This window comes from Hypomesus nipponensis, chromosome 19 (genome assembly GCF_054491055.1).
Source record: "Hypomesus nipponensis isolate SF chromosome 19, ASM5449105v1, whole genome shotgun sequence".
Lineage (NCBI taxonomy): Eukaryota > Metazoa > Chordata > Actinopteri > Osmeriformes > Osmeridae > Hypomesus > Hypomesus nipponensis.
Genome location: NC_140379.1, coordinates 8,274,015 through 8,295,264, shown reverse-complemented (window position 1 = coordinate 8,295,264; position 21,250 = coordinate 8,274,015). Strand labels below are relative to the sequence as shown.

The following is a 21,250-nucleotide window of genomic DNA, read 5'->3' as shown; positions in this document are numbered from 1 at the left end:
ACCTTAGCAGTTTACAGTTGGTTGTTATGTTGGCTCTAGAGGCTCAGTATCTATAGGGGGTGAAGCAGTAACCTAATGTTCTTGTTGGCCTTCCTTCCTCTCAGGACCAGTGGCAGTGATCAGTGGTGAGGAAGACTCTGCCAGTCCCCTTCATCATGTCAACCACGGCATCATCACCCCCTGCACCCTGGATGCTGGTCCTGATGCGGTTGTCATAGGGATGACCCGTATCCCAGTCATAGAGAATCCTCAGTACTTCCGGCACGGACATAACTGCAACAAGCCTGCCACCTGTAAGTAGCAACATAGAGTTTCACAAAGGTGTGCTGTTTTTTATACATTGTACCCAGCAATCATCATTATTGTAAATACTCAATGATTTTAGCGAGGAAGAATATATATAAAGGAATGCAGTGGCGGACAAGTTAACATGTTGTTACTGTATGTATAACCCTTTGATATACTTCTAACATAATTAGACTGACTGTTTTGTTTGAGTGGTCTGATAAGTATAAACTTCTCCACAGTCATAGTGCTCTGCCACTTATTTCTATCTGATTCTACTTCTGACTTTCAGATCTACTCCCTTTTCACTCTTTAGTAATGTGATGTTAGAAGACCAAAATGGGGTGCTTATTGATCCTCGCCACACTTTAATCTCTCTGCATCTGCTTTAAAAGAGATCTTGTTAAGCTGCCGGCCTCCATTTTGATTGGAATTAATTGAAAAATAGATGTAAAAATAGAAGCCTTTCATGAAAGGAGGAGGGAATATTGTTTTAAAGATGATTTCATTGGGTTTTGTCTTGTTCCGTGGTTACGTGTCCTATCTAAGGACGTGCTCTGGCCCTCGGGCAATGTAAAATTTTGAGTAATATACAGAGGCAAAGTGATCATATGGCGTTCGCATCTGGTTGCAAAGAGACCAGGCACTTTAGGTTTGATCTGTTTAGACAAAAACAGGCTTTTGTGAGCCAGCTCCAGGCATTCAGATGGGCCCCCTTGGGACTCATGTTCCAGGTTGGAGAAAGACAAGATCAGTTTAAGGCCCAATTACTCACAATTACATCAACTGCTCAAGAGAAACATTTGAAACAGCAGTGCCAGCCAACAATCAGGAAAGTCTGATGTCTGTTACTGCCAACAGGAGTCAAGTGCGGAGGACTTGAACAACAAGTCTTAGCATTTTTTTCTCATGGTTTCGAGTAAGCCTTCGCATTTTCTGGATGTTAACTATCCATGGTTTGTTTTGATTGAACATTGTTTACGTTTTGACTGGCAACTCAAAATGGCCATTCGTCCAAATACAGGACGTGTCTTTAAGCAGGGAGCCAATGAGAGGGAAGGAAATCCCATTTAGAGGTGATAAATAAATGAGTCTACTTATGTATTATGAATGGCATGAATTCTTAATATTCAGGCAGTGACTGATTTATATCCCGTCATGCCTGCCACAGGAGATCTGATTGGGAACTAATGAATAAATGACAGTTGGCTCAAATGGAACTTTTTGCCATTGTCATGCACCTGGAATTGAAAATCAGATGAGGCCTAAAACACCAGTTTTGCAGTCTGAGAGCCAATGTTAGGCTTTCTAAAATTGACATCAGTAACATGGATGATATTATTTAGTTTGATGGTACTTCACATGCACATCCAGATATTTAGGGAACGGTAAATAACTTGACCTCTGATCTCATCATTGGGTGGAGCACAAGGTCAAGTTGTCAAGAACGACATCCTGTAAGGGTGAAAATCAAACGGCCCCCAGCCGTGGCCTCTAGCACGTGTCCGTTTTGCTGCGCATGAAATATGGACCTGGGAGCCCTCCTCACCCCCAAGGTGCTTGTGAGGGCTTGGAGGGGAGATGACATGGAGAACAGGGCACGCTGGCCAGCCTTCTGGCTCTACTCTACTTTCCGTTTGATAAATCACTTCACTTACACTGCCTAAGGGCATGCCTTGGGGCCTTGGCCACTACCGGAGGCCTGTCCTTCTGCCTCCCAGCCCCCACACCTGCCACTCACCCCCCCTGATAGTTCCAGACCTCCACGGACAATGCTCAGTGTCAAACTGCAACCTTTTTTAGCCGCTCAAATGGTAAAATATGGTTTAATTATTGATGTTGGGCCATGGATCTATAATTTATTCATTCATTTACTTGAAAGCTTCTTATCCTGTTGCCTGGAGGGCTTGTGCTGAGGGGTCGGAAATGCATGTGCTCTCAACCCTCCATGGGAGTGCACGCACACACATGTACATGCATACACACACGTACACACTCCATACTCCATCCCCCACCACTCCCACAACATGTCCTGGACATTACTTATGTCCATCACAGTTTAGCACATCAGCATTCCACAGAATGCAGGGTGTCACTCAAACAAAGTATCCTCAGAGCCTTGTGGGAGTAGGGGACCACATAAGGGGGAAGAGGAGCTCACACATGACAGGCTCTGTCAGGCCAAATGTCTCTGTTGAGGGCCAGCAATCCACAATTCTAATGTCCTTGGACCTTGCCCCTGACCCTGTACACTGCTGGGCTGCATTCACACCATTAGGGATCCTCCCATTAGGTAGCACAGTGTAGGTCCCTGAAAAGGCCCAAGGTACACATGTCTTGACTGCTGTTGTTGAAGCCAGGGTGCTCATTAAAATATGAATCAGAGAGGAATTCTGACATATCCTCGAACACACAAATGTGAGTTTCATAACAGATTCGTTCTGTCAAAGCTGGACTCGGCCAAGCTGCCAGATATAAAAAGTAAAAACAGTTATTCTTGCAACGTGGATGTGAAAACATGCCGTATGCTAGAAAACAAGCCTGTCGTCCGAAAGAGGAACTCTGGGTGTACCAGATTCCTATATGCCACAAATCTGTAAACAGGAAATCCTGCCTGATTAAAAATAACGTGTGGAATCAGCAGTGGTTTTTTCCCCCAAGTGAAAGTTAACGGCCCAAACCCAGGGAAATGTAGCCTTATTAAGAAGATAAGGAGAGAATGGCAGAGGACAATTCCTCAGCCCTAATGACAGATCCCTATCAAACCAACTCTTCTGTCTCTGAGCAACTTTCTTTTGTTTTATCACTCACTCTGCTTTTTTAATTATGGATTTGTCACGTCCCGCTAGGCAGAATTAGACAATACCTTTTGATGTTGGAGGAGAGAGCAAGCCCTTTCCATTATACGCATGTTAGTAGCCTGAGTAGTGATATGCAGGCGTGGCCAGTACAGATCTTTCTTTGTCCACACTGCCTTTTTAAATGATGGAACCTTAATGAACCTCAAGGTACATTTACATTACATTTACATTTATTTATTTAGCAGACGCTTTTATCCAAAGCGACTTCCAAGAGAGAGCTTTACTAAGTGCATAGGTCACTGATAATATCAACAAGATAGCCTCAAAGCATTGCGGGTTGCCAAAACAAGAAGCACACATTGTGAACAACAAAAAAATGTATGCCAAAGGAAGAACCATAAGAGCATGTAGTTAAGCAAGTTACAATTAAACAACATGAATCTCTAAGTGCAAGTGTACCGGTAGAAAAAGCAAGGAACAATAAAAATAAAAATAAGATTAACTAAAATAGAATATTTCGCAGCAAATTCAACAGTTTAAATCTGTTTACATTTGCATTTAATAATTTAGCAGACGCTCTTATCCAGAGAGACTTACAGTAAGTACAGGGACCCTGAGGCAAGCAGGGTGAAGTGCCTTCCCCAAGGACACAACATAATTTGGCTCAGCCGGGAATCAAACTTGCGACCTTCAGATTACTAGCCCGATTCCCTAACCGCTCAGCCACCTGACTCCCCTCTTATTGGTTAGTTACCACTACCCAACAAGAGCAACAAGTCTTTAAGCAAGAGTCATGTGATCCTTGAGGAAACTAGCATTGAGTTCAACAAACCATTCCTAAGTACCGCTGTACTCCCGGAACAAGTGCGTCTTGAACCTTCCCTTGAAGGTGGAGAGTAAGTCTGTGTCTCTGATGGAGGTTGATTCCACCACTGGGGGGCCAGGCAGGTGAAGAGCTTGTGTTGGGGCCGGGCGGTCTTGAGCGGTGGGACCACCATCTGAAGAAGACCGTAGGTGGCGGGTGGGGGTGGAAGGCTGCAGGAGAGATTTGATGTAGTCGGGTGCAGTCCCGTTCACTGCTCGGAAGGTCAGCACCAGGGTCTTGAATCTAATGCGGGCCGTGATGGGTAGCCAGTGGAGGGAAATGAGGAGCGGAGTAACGTGGGAGCGTCTGGGTAGGTTGTAGACCAGGCGTGCCGCTGCGTTCTGAATCCTCTGAAGAGGGCGGGTTGGGCATGATGGGAGACCGGCGAGCAGCGAGTTGCAGGAGTTCAACTTGGAGAGGACAAGCAGCTGGGTGGAGTGCTCAGACAAGTATCTCCTGATCTTCCGGATGTTGTAGAGGGTGAATCTACACGACCGGGAGACTGCAGCAATGTGGGCCGTGAGGGAGAGCTCATCATCCATGGTAACCACAGGGTTCCTGGCAGAGGATGAAGGGGTCACCAGATCCCAGGGTGATTGAGAGGTCGTGGGAGATGGAGGGTTTCGCCGGGATGATGAGAAGTTCTGTTTTGGCGAGGTTCAGCTGGAGGTGGTGCTCTTTCATCCAGGTGGAGATGTTTGTGAGGCAGGCCTCAATCCTAGCTGAGATCCCCGGATTGGTGGGGGGGAACGACAGGTACAGTTGCGTGTCGTCAGCGTAGCAGTGGTAGGAGAAGCCATGGGAGGTGATGATTGGTCCAAGTGAGGTGGTGTACAGAGAGAAGAGGAGGGGTCCAAGGACGGAGCCCTGTGGGACACCAGTGGAGAGCTGGCGAAGGTCTGACAGTTTGCCTCCCCAGGAGACCTGGTAGGATCTTCCCGACAGGTAGGATGAGATCCACTGGAGTGCAGTGCCAGTAATGCCCATCTCAGAAAGTCTGTAGAGCAGGATCTGGTGGTTAACCGTATCAAACGCTGCAGAAAGGTCCAGCAAAATGATGACGGATGACCTCGAAGCCGCTCTGGCAGACTGGAGGGCAGTGATGACTGAAAGGAGGGCAGTCTCTGTTTAGTGGCCGGTCTTGAAGCCCGATTGGTTGGGGTCAAGCAGGTTGTTCTGAGAGAGAAAGTTAGACAGTTGGTTAGATACAGCACGTTCAATTGTTTAAAAAAAGAAGGGTAACAGTGATACCGGTCTGTAGTTCTGGAGGATGGCAGGGTTAAGGGAGGGTTTTTTGAGTAGAGGGGTAACTCTGGCCTGTTTGAAGGCAGAGGGGAAGGTGCCAGAGGTAAGAGAGGAGTTTTGGAAATGGAGCAGAAAAGTAATGATGGAGGGGAAGATGGTTTGAAAGAGAGGGGAGGGGACAGGATCAAGGGGGCAGGAGGTGGGGCGATGAGAGAGAATGAGGTCAGAGAGCTGTGACTCGGACAGGGGAGAGAAAAAGTTTAGACATTTAGTTGGGTCAGTCATAGAGGGTGAGGGGGTAGGAAAGGTGGGTTTAGGGAACCAATTGCTAATGTCGGAGACCTTTTTTTCAAAGAAGGAGGGGAAGTCGTCTGCTGTCAGGATGGAGGGAGGGGGTGGGGGAGGTGGGTTAAGAAGGGTGGAGAAGGTAGAGAAAAGTTTGTGGGGGTTTGAAGCGGAGTTAATTTTGTTCAGAAAGTAGAGGGTTTTAGCACCAGTTATGTGAGAAGAGAAGGATTTAAGGAGGGAGTGATACTTATCAAGGTCCAGACCGTCTTTGGACTGGCGCCATCTCCTCTCAGTTGCTCGAAGGGTGGACCGTTCTTCACGAATAACATCCGTAAGCCACGGGCAGGAGGGAGAAGATCGTGCAGGCCTGGTTGACAGGGGACAGAGATAGTCAAGTGATGCAGTTAAAGTGGTTAACAGGGTGTCGGTGGCGGTGTTAGTGGGGTGGGACGAGAACTTGTCAGTGGGAGGGAGGTTGTTACAATAGAGGAGAAATGGGAGGGGGATAGGGAGCGGAGGTTGCGCCAGAAAGTTACGAGGGGAGGGGAGGTGGGAGGAGTTGGAGGGAGAGAGACAGAGAATTGGATAAAGTAGTGATCAGAAATGTGCAGTGGGGTTAAAGCTAGCTACTCTTTGACCAGTTTAAACTGGTTATCTAACTGCTGAACCTTCAGCTCTACCCAAGAGATAAGTTTGAGCTCAACTCAATATTATACAACAACCTTGATCACTCGCAGTCAATGCGGCGGTCTCGATGTTCTCTTCAGCAGGACGCTATACGCGTTGAAGATGAAAATGTTTCCTACAGAGGCACCAGTGACTCATTTGACAATTTAAAGGACACACAAATGTATGAGGGCTTTACGCGTTTAAAAGGCTTTTGCTAGAAGTGGGATTTTATGAATATTTTAGAATAGGGTGGCAATAGAATATTTTGAGCTTTGATGTCAGTGTCTCTTGGTGCACAATACAAGTCCAATTATTCGACATTACCGGTAGTGGCTAGAATGAAATGACCTAGAAGATCCTCACAGCTAGCTTATCTGTGGCCAGGGGTCACTGCCGTCTGCAGCATAGCAGACGACCCTGGCATGTTGTCAATGACGGCGTATGAGAGGAGACGGGACACAAAGCACTCTCAACAACTTCCCCCCCGCCATCCCCCCAACCCACACAGTTACACTCTCACATTCAGAGACAGGCTGGGCTTCTGTGCATCAATCTGGTCTCACGGACGATAGCTAACACACACACACACACACACGCACACACTCTCCTTCAGGAATACAGCACTGTACGTAGACAGACACGCACACATGCACACACACATATACACACACACGTATACACACTAACCTGATCACCTGTGTAAATCTCACCCGCACGTCCTTTTATTTCCCCTCTAAGCCACTGGGGAGTACGAGGGGGAGGGGAAGGGGGGTCTCAGGTGAGGGAGGATAAATGAATGAGCCCGGGGACAGTGGCTTTAATCTCAGGGCTTTCTACCCAGCCGCTCTGTGTAAATAGGTTGCTGGAAGCAGCTTGAGAGGGCCTGCAGAGGGAAGCTGAAGGTTAGAGTAGCATGTCCTAGTCTACGACGGCAGCTCAACCTGTAATGGCTGTCTGAGGGGCAAGAGAGATGGCAGGAAAAAACAGAGCCACACACCACTTAGTGGACAGAATAAGTGAATATAGATGAGATGTTTAAACCAAGAGTGGCTGGGGTCCCCAGTAGAGCAGCTGGGCCTGCTGCCTCTTGACGGAAGGTCATGCTGAGGGTGTTAGATCTGATGCTGATGCTCTGGGGCTGAGTCAGAATGGCACTGAACATCAGAATATGGAGGCCATGTCTACGCTCAGATGATGCAAGTGGTTGACATCATTTTTAAGAGTTTGCCATGGAACATACCGACAACATAGTTAACATAGCATGACTTTGCTGTAGAGCAATCGTATACAGTGCAAACAGCACAGTATGAAGGTTGTCAGAAGGTCTCATTAAACTTTTTTTCAAGAATTCCATTGACTGAGTGTTGTGCTACAAATGTACATGCTGAATGATTTAATGAGGCTTATTACCCTTAACCTTTTCATCCACACACCTCTTTTCAATGGATAATTGCTTGAATCCCCCAAATCATCTCCCCCTTCAACAGCCACCCATGGCTCAATGCACCAGCGCTCGCTGACTATTGTTTATCAGCTGTCTGTGTCTACGGGGACCGATCCTTCTGCTTGGGATGCACGATGGTGGCTGTGGATTAAATGAAAAAAAAAAGATGAAGCGTAGGGGGAGGGGGTGGGGACTGTGGCCCCAGGTGGGTCCCTCACAGATGGCATGCAGACAAAGGAGGGCTTTTGGATAGGAATCACATTTGCATTATTGTTATTTGTATTTGATGGAAACCTGGAACACCTGAGTCGAGAGAGTGGTGGGAGTATGCTAAGTGCGAGTGGAGGTGTGCTAGAGTGTGTGTGCTTGCGCTCAGGGGTACGTACGTTTACGTAGGTATGTGTGTGCGTCTATGTGTGTGTGTGTGTGTGTGTTTGAGAGTATGGAGGTGTGCGTGTGTCTGTCTGCAGGGAGCATTTGATTGAGAGGGCTGTATCCCTAGCTAGGTGGTTCCCTAGCTGTTTCCTCTGCACAGAGTGGGCCCTAGCTGTTTCCTCTGCACAGAGTGGGCAGTCCTCACCTTTGTTATTGCATCTTGTAAGAAGTCTTCATACTGTAGTTTAATCATGAGGTACATGTGCTGTGCAGCTTTTCAAATACCTCTTGAGTCAGCATGAAAAAGAAATACACAATGTTGTACTTTAACTTCTTTCATATAGAGGCACTGTTTATTTCATAAATAATCTGTGCTATAATTGAAAAAATCGATAAAGACTGAAGTGTAGTCATCATAAAATAATGTATATCTGACAAACTTAAATTAGAAAAAGGTTCAGCTCCCTACTTTTTCACTGATTCTACCCATGTTAAATGCACCACCTGTCATGTTTTTAGTTCTTGGAGAAATGAGGTACTTACAGTGTACTGTAGCTAGTTACTTTCTCACCCACCCACCTAGCCCTCACCAGCTGTTGAAGTGAACTTTTGTTTCTTGAGCTAGCACTGCATTTTAAGGAGTCGCAAGCTTCCATTTTTGTCCAGTAAAAATATTTAACTCAAAGGCCAAATTATAAGTGTTAAGAGATCCAAGCCGGTGGGTAAGTAGCAACTAACTTTCAGTGCATCCTCAGACACTAAACTAAGCACAGAAAATGTGTAAATGCTAAACCGCAACAATTAATTAATCAGAAATACGAAATTTGTGTAATCATAATGCAAGATGCTTCAAGTTTGAATCTTTGGAGGCAAGTGAATGATTGGCTAACGAACTCAGATGAGAATGTACTGAAAATTATCTAGGTTATAAATCAGGTAACAGGACAGCGGTCAGTGCAGAGGCCTCAAGGAGGCCTCAACGAGAGTTCTCCCCTGTACTAGCTGCCTCTTAGAATGCCAGCTAGCCATATGGAACATACTCTTCCCAAATGAATGCTAGCAGGAATTCTGAACAGGTGCAGAGCAAACTGATTATTTACCTTCCCTATGCCCTTTCATGTTCTCCATCCCTTCAATTCTCTGGTGGATTTTTCAAAAGCACATAAATGCAATGTGGCAAAGCCCAGATCGCAATTACACAAACTGTGTGCCAGAGACTCAATTTCATAAAAAAAATAACATTTTGCAATGCCTCTCAGCCTTTCTCTTTTAGTTTCAATCTTTACAAAAAGTCCATGGGTGTCTTATCTAGCTGCAGTGTTTTGGGCAAGAGTCCCTATGCCCTCTCTGTATCAATAAGGCAATTGAGACAACAACGATCATTACATGCTCCAGCATCGGGCCCATCTTGTTAGTGTCCCATCTGGGCCAACGTGGCCTGGCTGTTCCATTCCAATGGATTTCACAGCATCCTCTTAGATGTCCTTGAACAGAAGTAAACACATTCTCTGGTGGCTCATATTCAAACCCTGTGTCCCGTGTCTGTCTATCCCCTCCCCTGCCCCCGTCCCTCTCTGTCTCTCTCTACCACTCACTTTCTCTCTCCCTTTGACTTTCTTTCAATACCCCCCTCTGCACCTCTGTCCTTCCCTCTCTCTCTTTTCCCCCTACCACTCTCTCCATCTGTGCTGGTCCCCCCATCTCTCTCTCCACTGCAGACGTACAGCACATAAAACGACGTGACATCATCCTGAAGCGTGAGTTGGGAGAGGGGGCGTTCGGGAAGGTCTTCCTGGCGGAATGCTACAACCTGAGCCCAACCAAGGACAAGATGCTGGTGGCTGTCAAGGTATTACAGATGAACCTCCTCCCTTATTCTCCTCATCTCTTCCTCCTCTCTTCTCTCCTCTTCTCTGCTTTTCTTGTTCTTTCCTCTGCTCCCCTCTCCCCTCCCTCCTCTCTTCTCCGGACATGATTTTGGTGGCTGTGAAGTTAAATGATGATCCCTCAATTAGACACAGTAGTGTCTTTACAGGTCCGCCTTTCACCATGTGTTCACCCTTATCTCAGAAAGTAGATAACACCTAATGGGGCATTGTACCGCAAAACATGCGTCAAATTCTCAGGATAGATAGCTTGAGAAATGTCTGTAAGAGTGACTATCAAGTTGTAATACTTCAGGAAGGGTGAATGGTGAGCCATCACTCCTCGGGAAGCTTTTTTGACCAGTAAAATGAGACCTGCAACGAAGAGTCTTGAAACATGATGTGACAAATAGTATTTCAAGAGCTGTGTCTAAGGAGTATTGGTTCACATTCATGACAAATTAAGATTCTCTTCATCATGATGGCACCACCATTATCCACATCATCCCTCTTCATCAGTGCGTGCACAACTGCAAATGTTGGCGGGAGGGGAATTCCTCACGTCAGGTGGTGTTGTCAAGGTCTCTAGAGAACGGAGATCTAGCATCCACCACAAGAGAAGTTGGCTGAAGAGGGTGGGCTACTAAACCTCAGGGGGCTAATGAAGAGTCCCAGATAGGCACATATACACAACCCTTCTAGGGGCTGCACCCCTCCAGACATGTCCATCTGTCTAAACCCCCCACCCCCCTAGAGGTGGATCCCTCAGCTTTGCCCACTCCCCCCCCAGAGGTGATGGATCCCCCCGCCACCACCAGACCCCCCCAGTGATGATGGATCATGTGGTTCAAAGGAGAGGTTCCTGGGCCGGCTGGTGTAATCAGGAAGGGAGAAGACCACATGCTGCTCGGACATCATTATACAGTAAAAGCTGTAACAGTCTTTTGAAAGCCCACCGTGACATAACGCGCATGAAAAGGTCACACACGGTTTTGGGGTGGAGATAATATGCGATTTGTGGATCATCCACATTCTTAATGGTAGGAAAGCTACAACCTTGACCTTTACTTTCATAGACCAAGCTGTGAATGTCTCAGTTCAGAACAGCCATGATGGGAGTGTTTGTACTGAGTGTGTGCAGTATCTATGGAGGGCATTGTGTGTTCGACCATGCAGATCTCATCATACTTTCATCATATCACACAATGAATCCCTCAAGGTAAAGTCACTTCAATTCCTTTCTGCTCTTCATATCTGCAAGTTTTGCAGAGGTTGAGTCTACATCACAACCACCAAGTAAACGTCTTTTTTACATCTATCCTCTCTCTCTCTCTCTCTCTCTCTCTCTCTCTCTCTTTCTCTCTCTCTCTCTCTCACTCTCTTGCTCCTTTTCTCTCTTATTCCCTCTCTCAATTTAAGATTCTGTTTGTGCTTGCTTTCTAACCTTTCCATATCCGTGTGCATCTTCTCAGAGGGTGTGCACGGAATACATTCTTAAGGTCAGCGAAGAGAAAAAGAGTCATCAGTGCTCCTCCAATTTGCTTTGGTGGAGCACTCGGAGTTATTATTTTGGAGTAGAGCCCAGAGATGAAACATTTGGTTTGACTCCCAGTCGATTTTTATAATAGAATTTTATGAGCTTTTACTTACAGTACTGTTTATCACCAGTATCCTTGAGAGATGCAGAGGAAGAGCATGTATACTGTAAAGTAAAGGCATTTCAGAAGGCCAAGCCCAATAGTAATGAAAGGGGGGATCTTAAGAGAGTGGAAGTCAAGGGCAGAAAAGATCAAGTGTGATAACTTATGTATTTGTTGTTCCGTGACAAAGTGTCAAGAGTTTTTCATGGAGAATCAAACATGTTATTATCATGTTATTATAATTTTTTGATGTTTTTTTTTCTTTTTCTGGGGACACTGTGGTGCAGTTAGGCAATGATGACAACCCATCAGGATTTTATATTTTAAATGTACTCCACTTCAAAGGGATACATGCTCTATCAGCTTTATCCTATTACGAATCAAGTAAATGTCTTTTTTTTATACTGGAACGTTGTGACTGTTCTGCCTTCAGGCAGATGGCGGTGATGTGTGACGAGATAGTATATGACAGGACTATTAAGATTGCACCTTCAGAACCGTAAATCCCAGGAATTACAACTCCTGTAGTATATTCTTCTTAAATCATTTATTGTCTTACTCATGTTATGCTGGATGTATATAGTATATCTACATACTACAATACCCAGTAAAGGCAAAGGATAAAAGATAATCTGTCAAATCATACAATTTTACAGTCACTGTCACCAAATACCTCTTAGTCTAAATACTGTTCTGTACAGTCCATGTATGGAACAAGACAAGTGAATACAGTACATGAATACAACAAAATGCTTCCTTCCTTTTAGACCCTGAAAGATCCCAACCTGTCAGCCAGGAAGGACTTTCAAAGGGAGGCGGAGCTCCTTACCAACCTGCAACACGAGCACATTGTTAAGTTCTACGGCGTGTGTGTGGATGGAGACCCGCTCATCATGGTGTTTGAGTACATGAAGCATGGAGACCTTAACAAGTTCTTGAGGTAACCGTACACACGTACACACACTCAGAATGACTCAAATACTTGTTATTTAATATAATAGTCAGAACAAGTGACAGATAAAAGAGTGAATTTGCTGGTATTCGCTAGGACCAGAATACACTACGTAAGTCTTTGGGGGTTTTGGGTTTGATGTCTGTGATGGAAATAATTGAAAAGAAGACTGGTGTTATGATTGAGTTTGTGTGTCCTTTACTGTGATACTGTTATAGTATTTTTTTGTTATTTATTTATTTAAATTGTATTTATAAATGTTTTATGAATCTTTTCTGAATTGAAAAGCAATCCCTTGAATGATGAAATTATTTCATTAAGCGAGCAAGACACCACTAATCTTTCTTTTCTGGTCTCCTATAATCTTATTTTGTTGATCCCGGAATTCAATTAATCAATATGCAGAAAAAACAGTCCAGTCTCAACACCTAAATTGTGATGATGTATTTGACACGTCATTTTTACTCTTGATTATTTTACCTCAATACACAATAATAGTGCCTCTAGATATAGAGATAATAAGATAGAAAGATAGATACATTGATAAATAATATATACGTGTGTGTGTATGTACAAAGAGAGAAAGACACAGAGAGAATGACAGAAAGAAAACAATTTAAGGCATGAATTGAGACACCCAGCAGTGAGAGAGGTAGAGGTGGAGAGAGAAATTGAGAGAAAAGGAAAAAATGGAAGAAATAAAGAGAGAGAGAAGGATAGAAAGAGAGGGGATAGAGCAAACTAGCGAGCAGTCCCCCCATGGTGCCACTTCTGCAATCAGCCAAAGGCTCTATTCTCTCAGTGTTGATGAGGTCAAAAAAAAAGTACTTGCGTGTAATTCCTGAGAGAAATCTTGTTTTCATCCATGAACAGAGAGAAAAGTATGTGAAAGTGGTACATAAAGTGGTACTAAGTGGTAGATATTTGGATATTCCAATATGGTTATTTTGAAATGTTGAAATGATTGCTTTCCAGCTACTAGAAGTGGACTAGTGACTAAGTGTTTTGATCTAAAGCTTATCCAAGCATGGCTAACAACAGTTTGTTTCTGCTTGAACCATGTACTCATTCAGATAAGATCAGTTTATGTTATGAAAAAGAACTTCGGTAACACATTACCTGGATGGTTAACAGTTTGTGAACTGCCGTGAATAGAAACTTCTGTACATAATCTAGTATTATTTTATCTTTTATAAACAACCCTATAAGAGACCAAGTGAGCGTCCCCAGTAAAAGGTGAATGTTTGTGATTTGTGATGGGGGTTTCCTGTTGCAGAGCTCATGGGCCTGACGCCATGATCCTAGTGGACGGCCAGCCGCTGCAGTCCAATGGGGAGCTGGGCCTCTCTCAGATGCTTCACATTGGGACACAGATTGCCTCCGGGATGGTGTACTTGGCCTCCCAGCACTTCGTCCACCGGGACCTGGCCACGCGCAACTGTCTGGTGGGCAACGGTTTGCTGGTGAAGATTGGAGACTTTGGGATGTCCAGAGATATCTACAGCACTGACTACTACCGGGTAAGGCTGGAAATAGGGATGTTGGGTTAAAGGCCTGGGGGGAAATGCTATTTGTGATCAGTCAGTTGCTTTAGGTGTCTTTGATTTGGTTTGCCTGGTGTGACAGGTGGGCAGATTTGGACATTATGCCACTGGCTGGGTAAGTGCTGTGTAAGCGAAATTAAGCGTACCTAAAGTAGTTGAGGGACAACAAATGGTGTTTGAACCCAGGTCTGTTTATTTCGTATTTTCTGTGTTTTTTTTTCTGCATGGTCAAATAAATACATAATTTGTATACACTTCAATATGCACATGCATTGGATGATTTGTAAATGTTTACATGCCAACCCATCACAGAGTGAGGGAGTTGAGATAAAATATTATTTTTTGAAATGTATACTCTGTGTTGGCACCTGAAAAACTTTTGCCCATTTCATCCTTTAAATGCATCAGGATGGTGAAAAGGTAATCAAATCCAGGAAGAACGAAGACAATATTGTTTGACGTTCTCTCTTTCTTTAATAAATTACTCAAAATGCATAAATCAAACAAGTGGATTGTTCCCCAAACAAGGTAATGATCATCATTATAATCATATTACAGCATTTCTGTTCTCACATGCAACCGTGCTCCGAACTGCATTGAATCCACAATATGTGTTTCAATGGCTTCTATTGAACTATTTCATGATTACAGTCCATTTTCACATTCATCTTAACTTTCACACTGATGTTGGATGAAATGGAACAGTAGTTTTTGTATATAGTTTTATATATATATATATATAAAAGTATTACTTTGGGACAAATTCAAACACATTCTAAAACTGTAGAGTTACTATTGTCCAGACAAACAACAAACAAACAGAAGAGAGATCTTAGCAGAGGAAGCCAAGTACCGACTATGACTGTCCCTGATGGCAGTCGGATGTGGGGGTGTTTGCCAGGCAGGGGAGGGGCGGGTAGGGTAGGGTTCTGATAGCATCTCTGCTAAACTACACAGAGAGGAATATTGACAGAGTCTAAAGATTAGAAGGCCCTAACAGTATTGGACACATTCCCTGTGTGGAGTGATTATGAAGAGAAGACCATGCCAACTACACAATCCTCACATCGCTGACTAGTCATATTGACGTCTGCTGTACTCTGGGACTCCGGAGACACTGTCTCACCAGAGGAAAGTACTGGGAAACAGCGATGAGATGAGATTCAAGACATTTCACCAACTGCCAATCTCTTATGTAATATGTTTGTAAGGGGACAGGTGTGTCTTCAGCCTATCAGATAGCTCTGGTGTGTTGCACGTTGTCAATGAGAAACTGCTTTCTGTCAACATGAAATGGAAGCCAGATTGTGTTATTTATATCTACAGTATTAATGAAACATGTCCAAGCGCCTTACTTATTTCAGTTTGTTACCCAACGATTTAACAGACATTTTTGTGAATACCAGAGTAGGTTTTCATGCAAACTAACTTGATTATTTACAAACTGAAAATCCCATAGTCACTGCAGCAATAAAAAAAATAAGAGCATGATGTCCTTTGCTAGCATCTCAGATGCTTTTAGTATCTCAGATCCTTTAACTTATGTTTCCCTTTGAAGATAAGAGGTGCCAGATTTTCCTGTAGACACCAAACTACTGTAGCTCAAGCATCCCACTGCATAATTTATTACACCAGCAGGAACAGGGCTGGGAAAAACTCTGTGCTGACTAGCACACAGACCACATTTATTTACTGTCGACCAATAGAAAAAAGAAGAAAAATACCATGGAAAGTTTAGCAACACACTTCCGTAGTGTGGTGCAGCTACAATCCCACTTTATCTGCTCCTGGCAGCAACTCAGCAGGTTCTACCCTAATGGGCCTCATAGACTCTAAAAGTGAATTTGTGTTTGCAAACGTCTGAGCTTGGAGATATTCGGTGGATGGAGGGTTGAAAGAGAGAGGGATAGAAAGAGTGAGAGAGTGTATAGATGGTTATCGGTGGCCCTTAAGATATCTACAGGCTCCTCCTGGGCTCTCTGTGGGCCGTAAAGCGCCCAGTGAAGGGGTCCTACTGGGCCCGTAATCCATCCCCTGCCATGGCGCTCTGCTCTCCGCGCTGCTAATCCAATCATTTCCCTGCCACGGTGGGACAGGCAGGCCACTAATCCAGTTTGCACACCACAAAAAAAACCGTCTGACTCCTCCCTCTCTCCCCAAGAGGCGTGCATGGCGAGAGATATGACATTGAATGGGAAATATCTGGATCATTAAGGGGGCAATTATTATATTTTTATAATGTATTTATTACATTTTTCCCCTTCACCACGCTGGTTAATTGCTACGGCCTTGCCACAAAGCCCAAGGTGCGGTGTCTTTCTCTGGGAGGATGCACTTCCAATTTTAATTCCCACCTTCCCGCAGAAGCGTTGGGATCATTTGCATGCATCTGTGGAGGTTTACCCTTGCGTTTAGTGGGCAGTGTAGACCTCAGATAAGTCATTTAGACTAACAGGAACTTAATTAATTTGCTTAATCTTTCTAAACCTTCACAAGGGGACGCATGGGTATACAGCCCATGCCAGCTCAATCACCTCTTTTAAGCCCACCTATCGGTCTTGACTTCGGCCCAGTGATTTTAACACGTAACCCACCGTGCTTTTAATGTGAGCATTAGCCTAATGATGTGTACAATACTAAAACATCTTGTATTAAATGAGTCCAGGTGATGCTTAAGTCAAACAGCGCCACTATGACCATAAGCACTCAGGTGCATCCTGGGAAATGAAGTTGATTGGCCATACAAGAAATACAACGAACAGCTAGCAAAATGCAATTGCCTTAAATGACCTGAAGGACAAGAGCTGTGCCATTGAGATAAAGACTGACTAGAGTGTTATAAGGATCTAGATTCTGAGATACAGAACATCATGTCCCTCATTTAGGTTTGCCTTGATTGCCGCCATGTTTTCTTATCTCCCCGCTGCTTGAGGACTAAGCCACTGGCCTCCCATTCATGGCTATCTGAGATGCATCTAACTAATTTGGTGTTCATTTTGGCAAGGCTAGCGTGTGTAAGCTGGAAGGGAGGTTTAACAAGGGGAAGGAGATGCTCCTGCAACTGCTGTGCACCAACTTGATAGTTCCACCTTGACATCGATTTGGACTTAGTTTGTCACAAATGTTTTTTTCTCCATGGCAAATCTGAAGACCCTGTTCACGCAGTCAGGCTATGTGAATACTATGGAGAAATTGATAGTAAAAGGGCTATGTTTTATAACAATGATAGCAGGCTATATGTAATCTATGTGTAAGTGGCACACTGTGGTGAATACTGGTGGCTAGGTTGACCTTCAGGCCATGTGCATAAATATTACATCATGTAACACTTTGTGGTACCTACCGAATTCTCACTTTTATAAACCATCAAGATCTGGGAATTTGCAGGTTTATTTTGAGCAAAAAATGTGAGGGCATTTATATTTTACATTCAAGGGAGGAGTTGCTGTTGGCAGATTGACAGAACTAATGTTTCTTTAAAACATACAGATTCTTTACACCCTATGTCAGATTGAGAGGGGGATGTGTTTGACATTCAAAGGAAATGTGCTATGAGACTGGGAGGTAATTAGCAAGACTTGAGCTGATCTTTTTGTGGTACTTAAAATGCTATACAACACTCACACAGATGCCAAAGCTGTTCAGTGGAATCGGGGAATAGAACTTATGACTATAAATGAACACGATTGCAGTGTTGCCAAGAGTGTAGAAAGACGAGCAACTTAAGACTGAATGCTGCTATTTATTTAGGTTTTATAGTGATAATAGCTGTATTCATGGCTGAGGCCTGTTTTGTCCATAAACCTCAGTAAATAGGTTTGTCCTCAAAAACAGACAATAGACTTCCCTGTGCAATTGTGAGCGTTTATGGATTTATTTACTCTTTTATACAGCCAAAAATATCATTTCGGGCTGAGGTATATATGCTGTAGCTAAGAGTGATCTGTCTGCTGTTGACAAGGCCAGCACTAAAAGGCAACATAAGGCTAATGGATTCACTATCCCCCCATTGGTCCATAATTCCTCAAAAAAGCTTCAAGCTGAATGCAGTTTCTAAATAGGCTGTGTCTCTAGCGGTGGGTAAAATAAAGTCTTATTATTTAGATTTTCAGTCAATACTGTACTTTGACCCCAGGTGTATACTGCACAATGAGCCTTGTAATTAATACAGGGTGCTGGTTAGCACTCTCTTGCAGAGGAGAGTTGCAATATCCTGCAGCTCACTGCAACATCAGTCTTGTTCAGTCTGTCATGGGTATGATTAAAGCAGAGCCATTGACATGAATAGGAAATAGATTTTAAAACAATCCCGGCTAATGAAAGCTGAGAGCTGGGATGATTAATGGTTGATTGTTTAATCGATTAATATCTAGCTTCGGAGGATTTACAGTGAAAGAGACTTCATTACAGGCACAGCTTGGTTTAAAGATGTCAACTATCACAGAATTGATAGCTCCCATTCTAAAAATATCCCTCGGGACACTGATACACTTGTCAAACCAGTTAACTTAAGGTTCAGTAAGCCAATAACGTTGTTTTTGTACTGACTGACTATGTGTGGGAACAGTATCTTGAGTCTTTCATACTGAGATGCTTTGTTGATATTTCAATTGTTCTGTACATTTTTTATCAGTTGTATTAGGTTATGTTTATTACTGTCATTCAACCAGAAGGAGCATGCATAAACGTACAGGGACAGGTGCCAGTCAGGATAAAGTGGGGTTCTGCATTTCATTAATGCCAGTTCTGATAGTACAATGGACATATATGCTAAGTGTAATATCAGTTCCAGGTAGAGGGACAGTCATCCTCTGAGTTGTCCTGATGGGTTTATCTCTGACAGGTGGGAGGACACACCATGCTGCCCATCCGCTGGATGCCTCCTGAAAGCATCATGTACCGGAAGTTCACCACAGAGAGTGATGTGTGGAGTTTTGGGGTCATCATGTGGGAGATCTTCACTTACGGAAAGCAGCCTTGGTTTCAGCTGGCCAACAACGAGGTATGCTCCTTCTATCAATTGAGTGGATTGGTAGGACTGTCTGGTATTTTGATGTTTTCTTCAAATTTTTCTTACTACCTTTTACCTTATTAAATCACATCTAAAAACAATGAAGTGTAGGCACTTCTGGGTTTCAGCAGGAGGGGTGAGGAATCTGGCAGATGTCGCTAAGCAACTGTAATACAATAAATGTTGTCGAGGCACTTTTGATTAAAACTGGTCATTTAGGACTTAATCTAAAACTAGCTATTGCTTCTCACTTATTCCTGAACCAGTCCAACCCACTGAAATGATGTATTGATGCTGTGCCATGAGATGATGCACTATTACATAATTTCCATGATTGGTTTGCTTTTTCATTGGATGGGGTGGGACAGAATCAATGGGATTCAATTAGGATTACTCTTGTAAAGCAAGCGTATTAAGAAAATTGAATTGACCTTAAAAAATAACCTGGCAAGTGGCACGCATCACACTCGTAATTCATGCAATTGAAACATCGATCGTCTCTTGATCTTGACAGAAATAGAAATGTACCAATTTCCATAGTGCCCCTCAAAAATACTGTATATGACAGTAGCATAAGTGAAGTGTTTGGATATTCCAGACGTGCTTTACTGAAATGGTGGTTTTGTGTGATTGCTTCTGTATTTGTTCATTCATCAGAAAAAAAAATCATTAATTTTGTGGCATTTTTATTATTATCCATACAGCTACAGACTGTATTTGTGCTTAAAACGTGCTAGATTACTTGACCTATGTCCCTTTTGTTTCCCAGGTAATTGAGTGTATAACACAGGGTCGTGTCCTGGAGAGACCTCGTGTTTGTCCCAAGGAGGTGTATGACATCATGCTAGGGTGCTGGCAGAGGGAACCCCAACAGCGACTTAATATAAAGGACATTCAGAAGGTCCTCTTCGCCATGGGCAAAGCCACACCTGTCTATCTGGATATCCTTGGCTAGCACTAGTCAGACTTGTTTGTTCCTCGCCAGACAGACAGACACACTGACTGACTGACAAACACAAACCAGGAATAACCAAACAACCTGTACCTTACTGCGCCACTGTCAAAACACCTACAAGTTTGGGAAGGACTTAAGTGCCTGCAACACTTTTCGATATACTGGATAAAAAGTATCAAAAAGACGCACTTTTACATTTTGTTTACTTACATATATGATGTATAGTTATACAGTTTCTGAAAAACTGCAAAAAATAAACTAAAAATTTAAATGTAAAAAAAGGGAAGACACAGTGATGTTTGCTCTTGGTATGGCGACAGCACGACAGGGGAAGAATATTTCCTGTATTTCATTTTATAAATATACATAGATATTACATACAGTATATTTTCTATTTATTTAGTTTTTTTTCAAGGTGTCAAAAAGTCTGCCATGTCTGTCGATAAGGGCTTGCCCCTGTGTGAGGAATGCCCTCTAATAATGACAAATGGCTGGCAGGGACTTGATGAAGAAAGCCTTACTGCTGTTTGATTGGCTGAGACCAATCCATTATGCTGATGAAGGACAAACATTGGATGGTTAAAAAGGAATCCGTAAAAAAATTGTGAAACTACCCAATCAGTCAACAAATTGATTTTAATTTAAATGAATGTACATAATGTAAATTTCAATGTGTGTTATGTTAACTTATTTTCTTTTTTGGGTTATTTTAGTTATTTTTCTGACACAGTGGGGAACATGGACTTGGTTTTCTAAATATTATATGAAATATATGTTTTAAATCATGAAAAAGGGAGGATATATGTTAATGTTGATAGTTTTTGTCACTGTGTAACTTACACAGAGAATGATAATTACAGTGGAGGACGTACGACAGAGAGACTTTGTAGAGTGTGGAGTATGCCGAGCCTTTACTCCAAATTATGTTTTGCCAAGAGGTGATAAATTCTTATATTAACTTTCCAGTTCATTTGCTTTTTATGACTAGAATAATGCGATGATAAGTACTGTCTTTCATCCCATCCCTACTCATACTGCACCTCCAAACATACATACACACTTTGATTTTTTGTTGTTGTCATTTCCATGCTATGTAGTGTAAAACTGTCCAGATAAATTCTTAAGAAAATACATTTCGTATCAGAGAATATTAATGATGAATTTTAGACATGTGTAACTTACACAGCATAAAGACTCACAATGCTATAAGGAAAAATAGATCATTTTAGATAAACTTTTTCACAGTCTCACAACATAATCTTCATCCAGTATGAGCTTTATTGGATGCTTGTTTTTTGATCGGATACATGA

At 43.1% G+C, this 21,250-nt stretch overlaps 1 protein-coding gene across 1 annotated transcript in view; it reads left to right on the top strand.

Moving 5' to 3' along the window:
• The window catches only part of ntrk3b (neurotrophic tyrosine kinase, receptor, type 3b), an 82,489-nt gene extending 61,938 nt beyond the window's left edge, over positions 1-20,551 (top strand). Inside the window, exons 11-16 of the mRNA XM_084682122.1 lie at positions 105-293; positions 9,691-9,821; positions 12,245-12,417; positions 13,706-13,949; positions 18,817-18,975; positions 19,754-20,551. Of these exons, the coding sequence (XP_084538248.1) occupies positions 105-293; positions 9,691-9,821; positions 12,245-12,417; positions 13,706-13,949; positions 18,817-18,975; positions 19,754-19,939 (1,082 nt within the window). The 3' untranslated portion in view covers positions 19,940-20,551. The remainder of the gene's footprint in view (positions 1-104; positions 294-9,690; positions 9,822-12,244; positions 12,418-13,705; positions 13,950-18,816; positions 18,976-19,753) is intronic.
• Positions 20,552-21,250: the final 699 nt, after the last annotated feature.